This window comes from Sciurus carolinensis, chromosome 4 (genome assembly GCF_902686445.1).
Source record: "Sciurus carolinensis chromosome 4, mSciCar1.2, whole genome shotgun sequence".
Lineage (NCBI taxonomy): Eukaryota > Metazoa > Chordata > Mammalia > Rodentia > Sciuridae > Sciurus > Sciurus carolinensis.
The window spans coordinates 169,752,500-169,765,606 of record NC_062216.1 but is presented as its reverse complement, the minus strand read 5'-3'; the positions used below and the strand labels follow the sequence as shown (position 1 = coordinate 169,765,606).

The 13,107-nt window shown below is 42.8% G+C and overlaps 2 protein-coding genes across 2 annotated transcripts in view; one reads left to right on the top strand and one right to left on the bottom strand.

The window, feature by feature from the left end:
• Aco2 (aconitase 2) overlaps positions 1 to 2,019 on the bottom strand; it is a 43,864-nt gene extending 41,845 nt beyond the window's left edge. Inside the window, 1 exon segment of the mRNA XM_047548317.1 lies at positions 1,907 to 2,019. Coding sequence (XP_047404273.1) covers positions 1,907 to 1,942 — 36 coding nt within the window. The 5' untranslated portion in view covers positions 1,943 to 2,019.
• A 399-nt stretch (positions 2,020 to 2,418) lies between these two features.
• On the top strand, positions 2,419 to 11,032 carry Phf5a (PHD finger protein 5A). The gene is made up of 4 exons (XM_047549975.1): positions 2,419 to 2,554; positions 2,958 to 2,981; positions 3,774 to 3,940; positions 10,388 to 11,032. Exons 1-4 carry the CDS (start codon positions 2,503 to 2,505, stop codon positions 10,475 to 10,477), a joined length of 333 nt encoding a protein of 110 aa, XP_047405931.1. The 5' UTR covers positions 2,419 to 2,502; the 3' UTR covers positions 10,478 to 11,032.
• The last annotated feature ends 2,075 nt before the right edge of the window (positions 11,033 to 13,107 follow it).

The following is a 13,107-nucleotide window of genomic DNA, read 5'->3' as shown; positions in this document are numbered from 1 at the left end:
TGTTGAGACACAGTGTGGTATAATACAAAGAGCATAATGCTGTTCATTTATCTTAGCTGAATGAACATACAAGGAGACCTGAATTTTAATCCTGACTCTGCTACTAAAAATCACCCAGGATCTCAAAGTCTTGGATTCTCCATCTGTAAAAGAGGATGAACTACACAGCTGTAAATAGATTCCACTTGCTTATCATTTTGTGGCAAAGCAAGAACACGATTAACATCTGTTTAAAGATCATCCCCAACTAATAATGGATTCAGGAAGTTACATGCTCAAGGTCACAGGATCAAGAGCATGAATCACAGTCCAGATCTCTTTCCACACCACCCTAACACTCATACTTTCAATATCCTTTTCAGTTCAAAACGTTGACATTATGTTTTTCTTCCAAGCTCAATAAGTTATTTATCTTGTCAAATAATTTTGCCTGATTTCATAAAATCGCAGGGCAGCAGAATCTGGAAAAAAAACAACTATTTTCACATCATTAATCTACAGAATCAAAAGATCAAAATAGATAATTAAGTGCACATCTTTCACTTTTGCTCAGAAATGAGATCAGAAATATTTTCAGAGAAATTATTTAGCTTTTTGGCTTAAATTTAAATAATATGGTGAAAATCACTTCAAGTAACAATGCTTCCTGAGAGTATAGCACATAACTTTATTAATTCTATAATTAAAGTTTGCCACTTGATCCAAAGAAAATTCAAAGTTAATCATAAGAGGTTGACAAGGAATGTCTACAGATACTCTTTATTTTTATTAACAAAATACACATTCGACATTGAAGTTCTGAACATAACGCCTTCCTGGAGTTGTCAAGTTAGGAGTTACAGTCAACTGACAGTTACGGTCAACTTTCTAGACCGGTCATAACAGGAGAGTCAAGGTCAAACTAAGTCTCCTTACTCTCCCATCTACTACTTGAAAACCAACTAACTGTGAGCTCAAAATAGTCCATTCTGTACTCTTACAAATATAAATGACCCCACCCTGGCTCATAAAATTCTGCGGGCAGGCTGACACAAACAAGAGAGGGGCAGGAGGGTCAATGCTCAGGTCACAGCACGTCGGTGACAGTTTGAAAGCCAGAACTTTCATCTAGTTTCTTGTAGTTTTATCACCTATCAAATGGGGAAAATCATCTCACATCTATCTCACCAGACGATTATATGAATCAAATGATATTAGAAGGTATTAAAAACAGTTTTGAAATCTGGTACAAAGGTTAGAAACATTACTATTTACTATGTCAGGGACCCTAAAGAACGCTCTCCTAGGGGCTGGGGAGATAGCTCAGTCGGTAGAGTGCTTGCCTTGTAAGCACAAGGCCCTGGGGTTCGATCCCCAGCACCAAAAAAAAAAAAAAAAAAAAAAGAACGCTCTCCTATTCTTGGTTCGGTGTTCGGCAGGGTCCTCAAAAGGTTGTATAAAGGACTAGTTTCTCCAGCCTCCAGGCCAGGTGGCAACCGTAGATGCCCCTGGTTTGCAAGTCTCTGTTGCTGAGAGATGAAGGCTTCAGGCACGGGGCCTACGGGGTTCAACAACCACCGCGCCCCCCAGTCACCTTGTCCTCACCTTGAGGAACAGAAAGACACCTAGGGGAAAGGGAAGTGCGGTCCTCAGAAAGGAAAAAGGGATGCCTCCACTCTTCATCAGGCCGTCGCTGCTTAGAGCCACGTTTTCCCCGGGGCGGGGACACGGTCAGGGAGCTGACGGTGCCGGGGACGCCTTGACCTAGGGCAACGAGAAGCGGGCACCGGCTCTGGGCCCGCAACCGCGACGGATACACGGAAAGTCGGCAACAGGTCCGGCCCGCCTTGCCTTGCCTCGCCCACCGCCGCAGGCACAGGAGGAGGCACCCCGCCCCCGTGAACCCAGAGAGCCCGAGCTCGCTCACCTGCAGCCGGGTCACCAGTAGGCTATAAGGCGCCATTTTGTGCACTGACAAAGATGAGGTCGCATAAAAGTGACGTACCACACAGTGTATTTAAAGCCTTGGTTTGGGCGTGGCCTCGAGAGCTCTACGTCACGGTGAGGGCGTGGCCTCCAAAGAGGCGCCGCAACCCTGAGAAGGCAGTAGGCGGAGCTCATGTGTCAGGAACCGTCGCGTGAGAGGGAAAAAAAGCTGCATAAAAACACTTGCAGAAGCATGCGCCAAGACCTGGGTTCAATGTCAAGTAAAAAAAAAAAAAGAAAAAAAAGTAAGCACAGAAGTCAGTGCTGCACAAAAAAATGCCTTATCCGAAAGTAAATTTCGGTTATCTATTCCTTCCAAATTCGGGAGAGTTTTATTTTTAAGACTTCTATGCATCTGTCAGGACCTGGCTACCCAATGGCGACGGAAAATCGCGCGACAGCTAGCGCGATTTGGCCCAGAGCGTAAATGCTGATAGAACCTCAAGGACCAATCACCGCGACGGGGAGGCAGGAACCCAGGGGTTAGAGGCTGGGCGGAAATTTCCGGAGCTTCCGGTAGTTTGCTTGGAAGGAGTTATGGCTAAGCATCATCCGGATTTGATTTTTTGCCGCAAACAAGCGGGTGTTGGTGAGGCGGGCCCTGCCCACGGCTTGTCTGGGTGGGGTGATATTAGGAGTTGGGAGTCTAGGGGTTCCTGCCTCCTCTTTAGGGCCTTTTCTTGGAGTCGCCCCGTTTCGCGCCTCTCGGTTCTGGGTATCGTAGCAGCGCGCGGGTTTGGGATAAAAGGGGCTGGCGGCCAGGGCCTCTGGACCAGTCTTGAGAAACCGTCTCAGATTGCCCGGGACCTGGGACGGGCTTCAGGAGTTTACTTGTGGCTGTGGGTTTGGCCCAGTTTGAAATTCATGAGAATAAGATAGACGGATATTCCGCAAGGCTCACTACCGCCTTTGTGCCTGTCCCTACCCTCGAAGATGTACTTCCCCGCTTTGTCAAAACTTTAATGCTAATTGTCCCTTCTTTGGTCTTACAGCCATCGGGAGACTGTGTGAAAAATGTGAGTGGAACACACCCTTCCAACACCCTATTCCTCCTACTCAGTTTCTATGGAGCCAACAAACGGACATTTCCAGAGGTGCCACAAAGAAGGCTTTGAGTAGATGTGCCTGGGAGTATGTAAACAGTGTCAGGCTGCACCAAAGCCTCCTCCTATCTCCCCACTCTGACGTGCACGTTTTAAACACTGTATTTAAGTTTTAAGGAAGTCTGTAGTTTGAACGGGAAGAATGACCAGACTAGCATTATCCTTCCCAGCCCATGTGCACACACAGGTTTTTACCAGCAATTATCAGCGCGTACAGCCTCCGAAGTGCATTTCCAAGACCTTTACCTACATTAATTGATTAACTTTTTCTACGTGTTGGGGGCATTTAGATGGATACTGGATAAGCCAAGTTTTGCGGTGCAGAAGTAGAGAAGGCTCCTGAAGTCACTGACAAAAGGAGACTTTCCTGGGCACTGGTGGCATACACCAATAATCACAACTACTTGAAAGGCTAAGGCAGGAGATTAGCAAGTTTGAGTTCAGCTGGACTTAGGGAGACCCTATCTCAAAATAAAAAGGACTAGGGATTGTAGTTTAGTGGCCTAATGTCCCTGTGTTCAATGCCCAGTTTTCCCCCTCCAAAAGAAATAGAACTGGGGATGTACCTCAGTGTTAGAGTGCCCCTAGGTCAGAACCCAGTACCAGAACAAGAAAGACTGGAGTCTTTCCCCCTAGCAAGAGAAGGATAAAGAACTTGAGGAAGTACTTATTAGTGAACATGACACCATTCTTTTTTCCTTGCAGGTGACGGCAAATGTGTAATCTGTGACTCTTATGTGCGCCCCTGCACTCTGGTGCGCATATGTGATGAATGTAACTATGGCTCTTACCAGGGACGCTGTGTGATCTGTGGAGGCCCAGGAGTCTCTGATGCCTATTATTGTAAAGAATGCACCATTCAGGAGAAGGATGTGAGTGAATACAAAGCTTTCCATCTGACCTTTCCTCACTTTATTTTGTAACACTTTGCCATCCACAGCAATTTCCTTTGTCTGTAGAAATTACTATGTTCAGCAGGTCACCTAAGTTATAATTTCAAGTTCTGTGAGCCAAACTGGGTGTAGTCCTGTAAAAGACTGTTATTTTGTATCAAGAGCAAAAATGCAAGAGAAGCCATTTGGAGTGCCTTCTCTCTATCCTTTGATGTTTCTCTATGATTATTCTTATTCAGAAACAACATCCTGAGTTTGTAAGTTCTAACACAGTGCCTGGTATTTAACAGCCCCTCAGTAGTTCTCTTGAATCTATTATTATTAAGTACTGTTTGGGTTGGTGTGGTAGGAAAATTGAGTTTGGATAATTTAAGTTGACTTCTGCTTTAAGTGGTTAAAGGATTTTTTTTTTTTTTTTTTTTTTTTTTTTTTTTTTTTAAGTGGTATGGAGGTTTGAATCCACCAGGGACATTCTAACAGTGAGCTACATCCCTAGTCCTTTTAATTTTTTATTTTGAGACAGCGTCTCATTAAGTTGCCCAGGCTGGCCTCAAATTTGTGATCCTCATGCCTCAGCCAGAGTCTCTGGGATTACTTGTTCTACCACCACACTAAGCTAGAACACCTTTATTTAATATTGCAGAAGAGATTATTGGTCTTTCAGATTTTTGACCCTAGACATTATATAGTGACAGTGTCTAGTTATTAGTTATTATCATTCAACTCCCTGAGACAGGCCAAAAAACAACACTGCCCAAAGGCAAGTTTTACCCCTATTCTTTAGTTTAGCACTGGCAACAGGATTCTAGGTGAGGGATACTGGAACCAAAAATCAGCTTACCAGTTCCTCACACGTGCTAGGCAAGCACTCTACCACTGAGCTGCAACCACAGCCCCCCAGCTTGCTTTCTTCTTACAAGAAAATGTAAAGAAGTATGATATAGTCTTACTAGACTAATTGTACACAGTTACTACCTAATCTGGGATAAGGTAAAATATACCTTAATTCGTGGTATTTCCATGAACAAAGATGAGGTAGTTTGTACTTTTTACTTTATTCTTCACCATAACTTTGTTAAATAAGGATTGTTATTATTATCCCTTCTTTATAGTCTCTCCTACTAATAAATGACAAAATTAGGCTGTGTGACAAAACCTTGTGGTGCTCCCATCATACTGTGTTGTCCTTTCAGGCGTGTGCCTGTGTTGAGGAGAAACAACCCAAATCGAATCCTGCCTGCTGATAGGAAGTGTGAGATACTGGGCCAGATGGAACTATTTTTTACACCATTTAATCTTTGTTTAGGAAATGTGAAAGGTCATAGATTAAGTAACAAAAATATGATTCCAGTTAGTGATTTGAACATTCTCCTGTCTTAAATTGGTTTATATTTACCTTTTTTTTAATATATTTTTTTAGATGTTGACAGACCTTTATTTTATTCATTTATATGTAGTACTGAGAATTGAACCCAGTGCCTCACACATGCTAGGCAAGTGCTCTACCACTGAGCCACAACCCCAGCCCCTGCATTTTCCTTTGAATATCAGATTATACTTGACTTGGCTTTCAGCAAAGGTGGATCAGCTGGGCGCGGTGGCCCACACCTGTAATCCCAGTGACTGGGGAGGCTGAGGCAGGAGGATCACAAGTGCAAAGTCAGCCTCAGCAATGGTGAGGTGCTAAGCAACTCAGTGAAACCCTGTCTCCAAATAAAATACAAAATAGGGCTGGGGATGTAGCTTAGTAGTTGAGTGCCCCTGAATTCAATTCCCAGTACCAAAAAAAAAAAAAAGTCAGATTGGTTCCATGAGCTAGACTATACCTCTTTATGGGCAGGACTATAGTTCTTGTGTGTGTCCTTTTTTCAGGCCTTGGTACAGTTTTGACTTGTAATGCAAAAATGGTGCACATTTTTTTGGTGCTATCCCTATAAATTGTCCATGTGAGGAGTCCTTCTACAAGTTATATAGTACAAAGAGGTATTGGTAATTACTTATAGTCTATAAGTAGTGGAGAGAAGGTATAAAACCACTACGCCACATCCCCAGCCCTTTTTGTTTTTATTATTTTATTTTGAAACAGTGTCTCACTAAGTTGCTTTATGGCCTTGCTAGTTGCTGAGACTGACTTTCCACCTCAGTCTCCTCAGTTGCTGGGATTACAGGTGTGTGCTACCACACCTAACACAAATCCAATGACGCTTTCTTGAACTTTTGCATGATTATAGCTAGAGTTTTTATCTGGCCTCAGCTTGCAACCAGAGAAGGTTTAATAAATGTTAATTGCTGTCTGACTCTTCTGCATGTGGTGTGTGACCTGATACCTTTGGATCCTTATGCCTCATTGGTCTAGACATCACTTCCTCTACTTCACATTATACAGGAATGATCTGAGGATATTTGAGATGGCATTTAGCTCACGTTTACTCAGCACTAGTTTCCAAGGGACACAAAGCAGTCCAGTGACATGATCCAGTCTCTTATTCTTACAGATCATCATGTAGATTAAGTACCCAAGACTTTTTCCTATGCAGAAACCTTCCTACAACAAAAGCCACCATCATTGTTTCCCCCTTCCTGCAGCTTTCATAATTTATAAAGTAATTAGGCCAGTAAGATAAGCTGGTTGTCCTCATTTATAATTTTTCAATGCCGAAGAAGAACCAGGAATCAGGGATGGTATCTGCGGACATTAGTACGTACCAAAGGACTAATTTGTAGTTTATTACATTTCAGCATATTAATCCCCTTAATCCTTGCTATTTATTTTTATTTTGGCGGTGCTTGAGATTGAACCCAGGCACACTATACCCCTGAGCTCTATTCCTAGTCAAGTCCTGGTTTTTTATCGCTGTTTCAGGGTTTGTTTGTTTTTTTAAATGGTTCTGGGGGTTGAACGCAGGGCCTTGTGCATGTGAGGCACGCACTTTGCCGATTGAACTATATCCCCAGACCTCAGGATTATTTTTGCTGGGGTGGTGACACACACCTGTAATCCCAGCAATTTAGTGAAGCCCTAATCAACTTAGAACCTGTCTCAAAATTATAAAACTAAAAATATAAAAAGGACCAGGTACTTAGCTCAGTGGTAAAACGCCCCTGGGTTCAATTCCCAACACCAAAAAAAAAAAATTTTTTTTTTACACGGAACTCTAGTGAGGAGATAGGGTTAGGTTGAACCATTATGCAATTGCTGATTTTTGTTTTGCCAATTTCTTATAACTTATTAAGGAATGAATGTATGTGGGGTATTGTTCTAAACATATTTTTTGAACCATTGAATCCACTTAATTCTCTGAGGTAGGTTTTACCATTACACTCATATGTGACTAAACTGAGACCCAGGAAGGTTAAATAACTTATCAAAAACCAGGTGGCCTAGTTCCAGAAGGCCTGCTGCCTTCACCGAGTGGGAATGCAGCTGTGCGGACTGGAGGATGGCTCCTACCCTCACCTGGTCCCTTCCAGGAAACACTAGGGCTCTGTAAATACAGTTTTTTAACATTGACCTGATCTAGTCCCTAGTTTATAATTGAGGAATATGGATCCAAGAGAAAGGACTCCCACATTGCCCAAATTTAGGCTATCCTCATACTGCAAGATTTCACAGCCTCTTTAAAAGAGAATAGAGCACTGTGCAATTTCATTATCAAACATTGACTGATTTTATTTTGAGGCAGGCTCTCACTAAGTTCCTTAGGACCTTAGCTGGCTTTGAATTGTGGTCTTCCTGCCTCAGCCTCCTTTGCTGCTAGGATTATAAGCATGCAAACCAGCTGGCTGGTTTTGTTTTTGGTTTTTTGTACAGGGGATTGAATCCAGAGGCACTTAACCACTGAGCTGCATCCCCAGCCCTTTTTTATATTTTATTTAGGGACAGGGTCTCACTGAGTTGCTTAGGGCCTCACTAAATTGCTGAAGCTGACTTAGAACTCATGATTCTCCTGCCTCACCCTCAAAAGCCGCTGGGATAGCCATCTGTTTTGATCCCTCATTTGATAAAAGGATTTTAAATACAGAGGTGCTGCACACACCTGTAATCCCAGCAACTCAGGAAGCAGAGGCAGGAGGATCACAAGTTCAAAGTCTGCCTCAGCAACTTATCGAGACCCTGAGCAATTTGGTGAGACCCCCACCTCAAAATAAAAAGGGCAGGGATATGGCTCAATGGTTAAAACCTCCTGGGTTCAATGCCCACTACCCCACCCCACCCCCCAAAAAATCAGATTAAATACATAGCTTACTTTGAATTTGCCAGGTGAGCCATTGGTGGGGCTAGTTCCCTCATTCACCAGGCACCACAGATGGGAGTCCTCCATGTAATACACAGTACATGTTTTCTAGAAAGTCATGCAATGTTGGCTTTGTATGTTCTCAGAAAAAAATTTTTGTGTTATCAGGACCAAAAAAGAAATCAGCTAAATTAGAAATTGAATGGCTAAGGACCTGATTAATTCATTCTATAGCCTAATATGACAGGAACCCAACTCCTCTGTCATGGGTGTCTTAACAGACCTGTGAAGGCTTTTTCCAGTGACAGCTTCCTTTCATCCCATATCAGCTGATGGAGTCATCATTCCTGCCCCACAGGACTTCCCAGAAGCTTCATTGAAACCACTTCAGTGTACAGAATGGCCAGGGGGGCAGCATGTCATTACAAATCAAAACAACCTCAACAACTGCCTCCAGCACAGGCCCTCCACAGACCATGTATTCCAGTGAAGTACATTAGCTTTGGGTGCACTTGTCAAGCATGTGTGAGGGCCCCCAGGGGTAGGGACTCGGGGGTATTCAATGTAGTGAATTAACAAGGACATATAAAATCCAGTTTTCTCCTGCAGTATTTAAAATGTAAGGTACTATTTCTTGAAGCCTTTAGATTTTTCCCTTTGGTGGTATCCTCTCTATTCTGGGATAATCTAGGAGAACTAGAGCACTTGACCTGAAGTTAATTGTTCTTTTTTTAGATGTAGGATGGATACCATACCTTTGTTTTATTTATTTATTTTTATATGGTCCTGAGGATTGAACCCAGTGCCTCACATGTGCTAGGCAAGCACTCTACCACTGAACCAAAGCTCCAGCCCTAATTGTTGTTTTTTAATGTCTCACTTGAACCAAATCCTTTTAAGAGTTCAGATTCTGGTTGTGCACGTGGTATACATGTAATCCCTGCTACTCAGCAGGCTGAGGCAGGAGGATTATAATTTCAAAATCAACCTAAGCATAAAATAAAAGGACTAGGAATGTAGTTTGTGGTAAAGCACTTGATTAGTTTGTGCAAGGCCCTGGGGTCAGGCCCTAGTGCCACAAAATAATTTTCAGGCCAGGAGTAATGGCACACAACTGCAATCCCAGCAACTCAGGAGGCTGAGGCAGGAGGATCTCAAGTTTGAGGCCAGACTCAGCAACTTAGTGAGGTCCTAAGCAACTTAGCAAGATCCTGTCTCAATATAAGAAATAATATGGGCTGGGGATGTAATTCAGTGGTAAAGCACTGCTGAGATCATTCCTTAGTGCCCCCACCAGAAGTTTCAGGTTCTGCCTGCACTGCATACCAGCAACAGAATTGGGCTAGAGTCCAACCTTTCGTTCTTATTATTTGTGGTACTGGGGATTGAACCCAGGGATACTCTACCACTGAACTAGATTTCTTGAGACAAGTTCTAGATGATTTGCCCAGGCTGCCCTCAAATTTGTGATCCTCCTGCCTCAGCCTCATGAGTCAATGGAATTACAGGTATGTGCTGCCACACCCTGCTGAATTGAATATTCTTAAATGTAATTGCAGTTACTGAATAGAGGGTGGGCAGGCCCTGAGGGACTTTCTAGATGTCTAGATATTCAGTAAATTTAACTGGCACTTAGCCATTGAGCCACATCCCTAGCCCTTTTTTATTTTATATTTTGAGACAGGGTCCCAGTAAGTTGCTCATGGCCTAGATAAGTTGCTAAGACTGGCTTGGAACTTAGGATCCTTCAGCCTTAGCTTCCCCAAGTCACTGTGATTATAGGTATGCCAATTTGTAGATTGTTGATGGATCAAATAGGATAATTGGAAAGATGAATAACTAAACCATTAACCTAAAAATTATAAAATGATCACAGAAAACTCTTTTCTGAGTGGTAGGGAAGAAACAGTGCTGCTTAATCAGGACCTCCCAGTTAAGGAGCTAGGGCTGCTTGTACACATTTGCAAATCCTTTCATTGTTGTCTCCTTTTTGTGGGGTGAGATGCTGAGAAGCAAACCCAGGGCCTTGTAAATGCTAGGCAAGCAGTCTACTGAGCACACCCCCAGACCTGTTAGGGACTTCAAATACTAGGGTGAAAGATTAGCTTTCATTCTTCTTGTGACCAGATTTTATCTTCAATTCCTCTTGATTCAGATTCTGACTTACCAGCTTCTCTATTCTGTTTTCCAGAGAGATGGTTGCCCAAAGATTGTCAATTTGGGGAGCTCTAAAACAGATCTCTTCTATGAACGCAAAAAATACGGCTTTAAGAAGAGGTGATCAGTGGGTGGCCCCTGCCTCTGCCATCAAGCTGCCACAGCTGCCAAGAAAGACGCCTACTATCAGCAGCAGAAAGGGAGCGAAGCCCAGCATGTCACCAGAACTGCTTGCTAGTGTGTTGGCCCCTTGCCACCCTTTCCTCCCCTCACCCAGATGGGTGGGGGTGGAAAAGGATTCTTCATAGAGCACTGACAGTCAATCCAAGAAAAACTGATAGGTTACTTAATGGTTTTTCTTGAATTTGAGAAGCAAGACTGTTCTAAATTGATTTGTCCTCTCTACACCAAGAGCTTCTGAACAGGAATATCCTTATCAGCTGTCTGAGGAGTTGACTGTGAAGCTACCCCCAATGTGTTCTTGCAGCAACTCTGATGGCAGTTGTCCCTGGTGACCCTTCAGTGTGTGGCAGTGAGCTCTCTCAACAATAAATGTGATGTGAGCATTTAATCTTGTATCGCTTGCCAGGTGGTGCTGGTTTCGTGTTAGTTTTCTTCTGAGAAATTGGAAACCCTTTCTGTTGCTGTTGTTAATAAAGTTGGTGTTTATTTTCTGGTAGTCAGTCACTGTTCCCCTTTAACGTTAACTCTAGGAATTTCAGTTCCCCATGAATTGGTGACTCAATCTAGACATAGTACGGTTCAAGAAGCACTTTCTCCTCTTTTTACTCCTGGGAAGAATTCAGAACCACCCATGCCTTTCATTCTAAGTAAAAATCATTTTTAGAAATTATTTTTTCCTTCCTATTCTACTTTAATTTTGAACTGAAGAGATGGTTACAATAATGATGAAGAGAATGATAAATCAAATTGAATTAGGCAAACTCAACTTTGATTTGTTTCATAAAAGTGCATATGTATACTTCAAAGATGTATATTTAAGTTTCAGTTAAGAAATATTTAACAACACTATGCACAAGTTCAGATTATCATTACTGCCTGCTGAGGAGATAGTTTTATATGTCCAGACACAGATGTCATAGATTTGAAAAGGGCTTCAGGCCCTGAGAAATCCAGGGACTTGGCCCAAGTTTACACTGCCACTTAGTACCAAAGACAAGGAAAGAAACGAGTCTACCAACTTCTGATTCAGAGTTTTGGTCTGTGTCAATCAAACATTATTTTTGATGTATTTAATGTCCAAAATTTAGTCTCTACCTTGGGGTTGAGCAATGTTTGTAACAGAAACAGTCCCAGTACGACCCAGAGGATGCAATAAGGAAGGGTTCTTGGCCTAACTTGAGGGGCACCTCAGGAAGGCAGGGTATGTCTTACCCATAGTGCTAAAGATGATCCTGCAGGGGAAGAGCTCAGTGGTAGTCTTTGCTAAGTATCCATGAGGCCCTGGGCTCCATCCCCCAGTGCTGGGGGAAAAAAAAGGAGGTAATCCTGGAGGTTTTTCCAGGTGCACTCTACCACTCCTGTGCTTTACACTCCTCGCTGCTGTCCCATCCTCTGTCACCACTCTCCACACACTGGGACTCCTTTTCAGTTCTTCAGCTTTCCTTTCTGCCCCTACTTTTTTTGTTTTTGTTTTGAACAAAATAAAAACAGTGATTGAACAAAAACAGAGACACTTGGCCACTAAGCCACATCTCCAGCCCTATTTTGTATTTTATTCAGAGACGGTTTCCTTGAGTTGCTTAGCGCCTCACTTGTGCTGAGGCTGGCTTTGAACTCAAGATCCTCCTACCTCAGTCTCCCCAGTCACTGATATTACAGGCTTGTGCCACACGTGCCAGGTTCTGCTCCTAATTTTTTTTTTTTAACCTATTGATTTTTCTGTGATGCTCTCCCACCCTGCCTCCCACATTGGTTTTGCTCATCTACCGCCTCATCCTTTAGACCTGACCAAAGATTTTCCCAGATAGCTCCCAATCCCCAATCTAACTTGCCTTCTTCTCCCACATAGAACTCTTATGTGTTTCTTTGAAGCATTTAATGATTATTGACTGTCACCTACTTGGCTGTGTTCTGCCCAGCAGACTGTGGGTGTTCAATGTTGAATGAATAACTGAAGTCCTGGAAGCAAGATAATTAACTGAGCTTTGAAGTATAGGAACTTGGCAGGCAAAGGGGGTGGGTGGGCAGATGAGGGCACTTGTGTGGGGACAACAATCTCAGTGAAGGCAGTCCTGTACAGGGCTATGTACTCCAGGAACTCCAAGCAGTTCTAAAGTATCAGGTGGAGAGCCAGGCACGATGACACCCACCTGTAATTCCAGTGCCTCTGAAGGTTGAGGCAGGAGGATCACAAATTTGAGGCCAGCCTCAGCAGTTCAGCAAGACCTTACCCTCAAAAAATAAAAAGGACTGGGTATATAGCTCAATGGTTAAGCTTCCCTGGATTCAATCCCCAGTACCAAAAAAATATCAGATGGGACTTAAGGTATGTGAAAAGAGAGGCAAAGACCAGGTCATCTTCAGATTATAATTAAAATTTGCAATTGATTCTATAGTAACTACAGTTTTAGTATGTAATAAGAAATAAAAAATCTTGTTTTGCTTTTTTTAAAATTTTGTAGTGGAGATCCAAACCAGGGGCTCTTTACCTTTAAGCCACATCCTCTAGTTCTTTAAATTTTTTTAATTTAGAGACAGGGATTCCTAAATTTCCAAGGCTGGCCTCTAATT

What these genes read in the sequence shown, in the direction of transcription:
- Phf5a (XM_047549975.1), top strand. Translation starts at nt 2,503, where the DNA reads ATGGCTAAGCATCATCCGGATTTGATTTTTTGCCGCAAACAAGCGGGT. An exon ending in CCGCAAACAAGCGGGTGTTG is followed by an intron (nt 2,555 to 2,957) that starts GTGAGGCGGGCC and finishes TTGGTCTTACAG; the next exon opens with CCATCGGGAGACTGTGTGAA. An exon ending in CGGGAGACTGTGTGAAAAAT is followed by an intron (nt 2,982 to 3,773) that starts GTGAGTGGAACA and finishes TTTTCCTTGCAG; the next exon opens with GTGACGGCAAATGTGTAATC.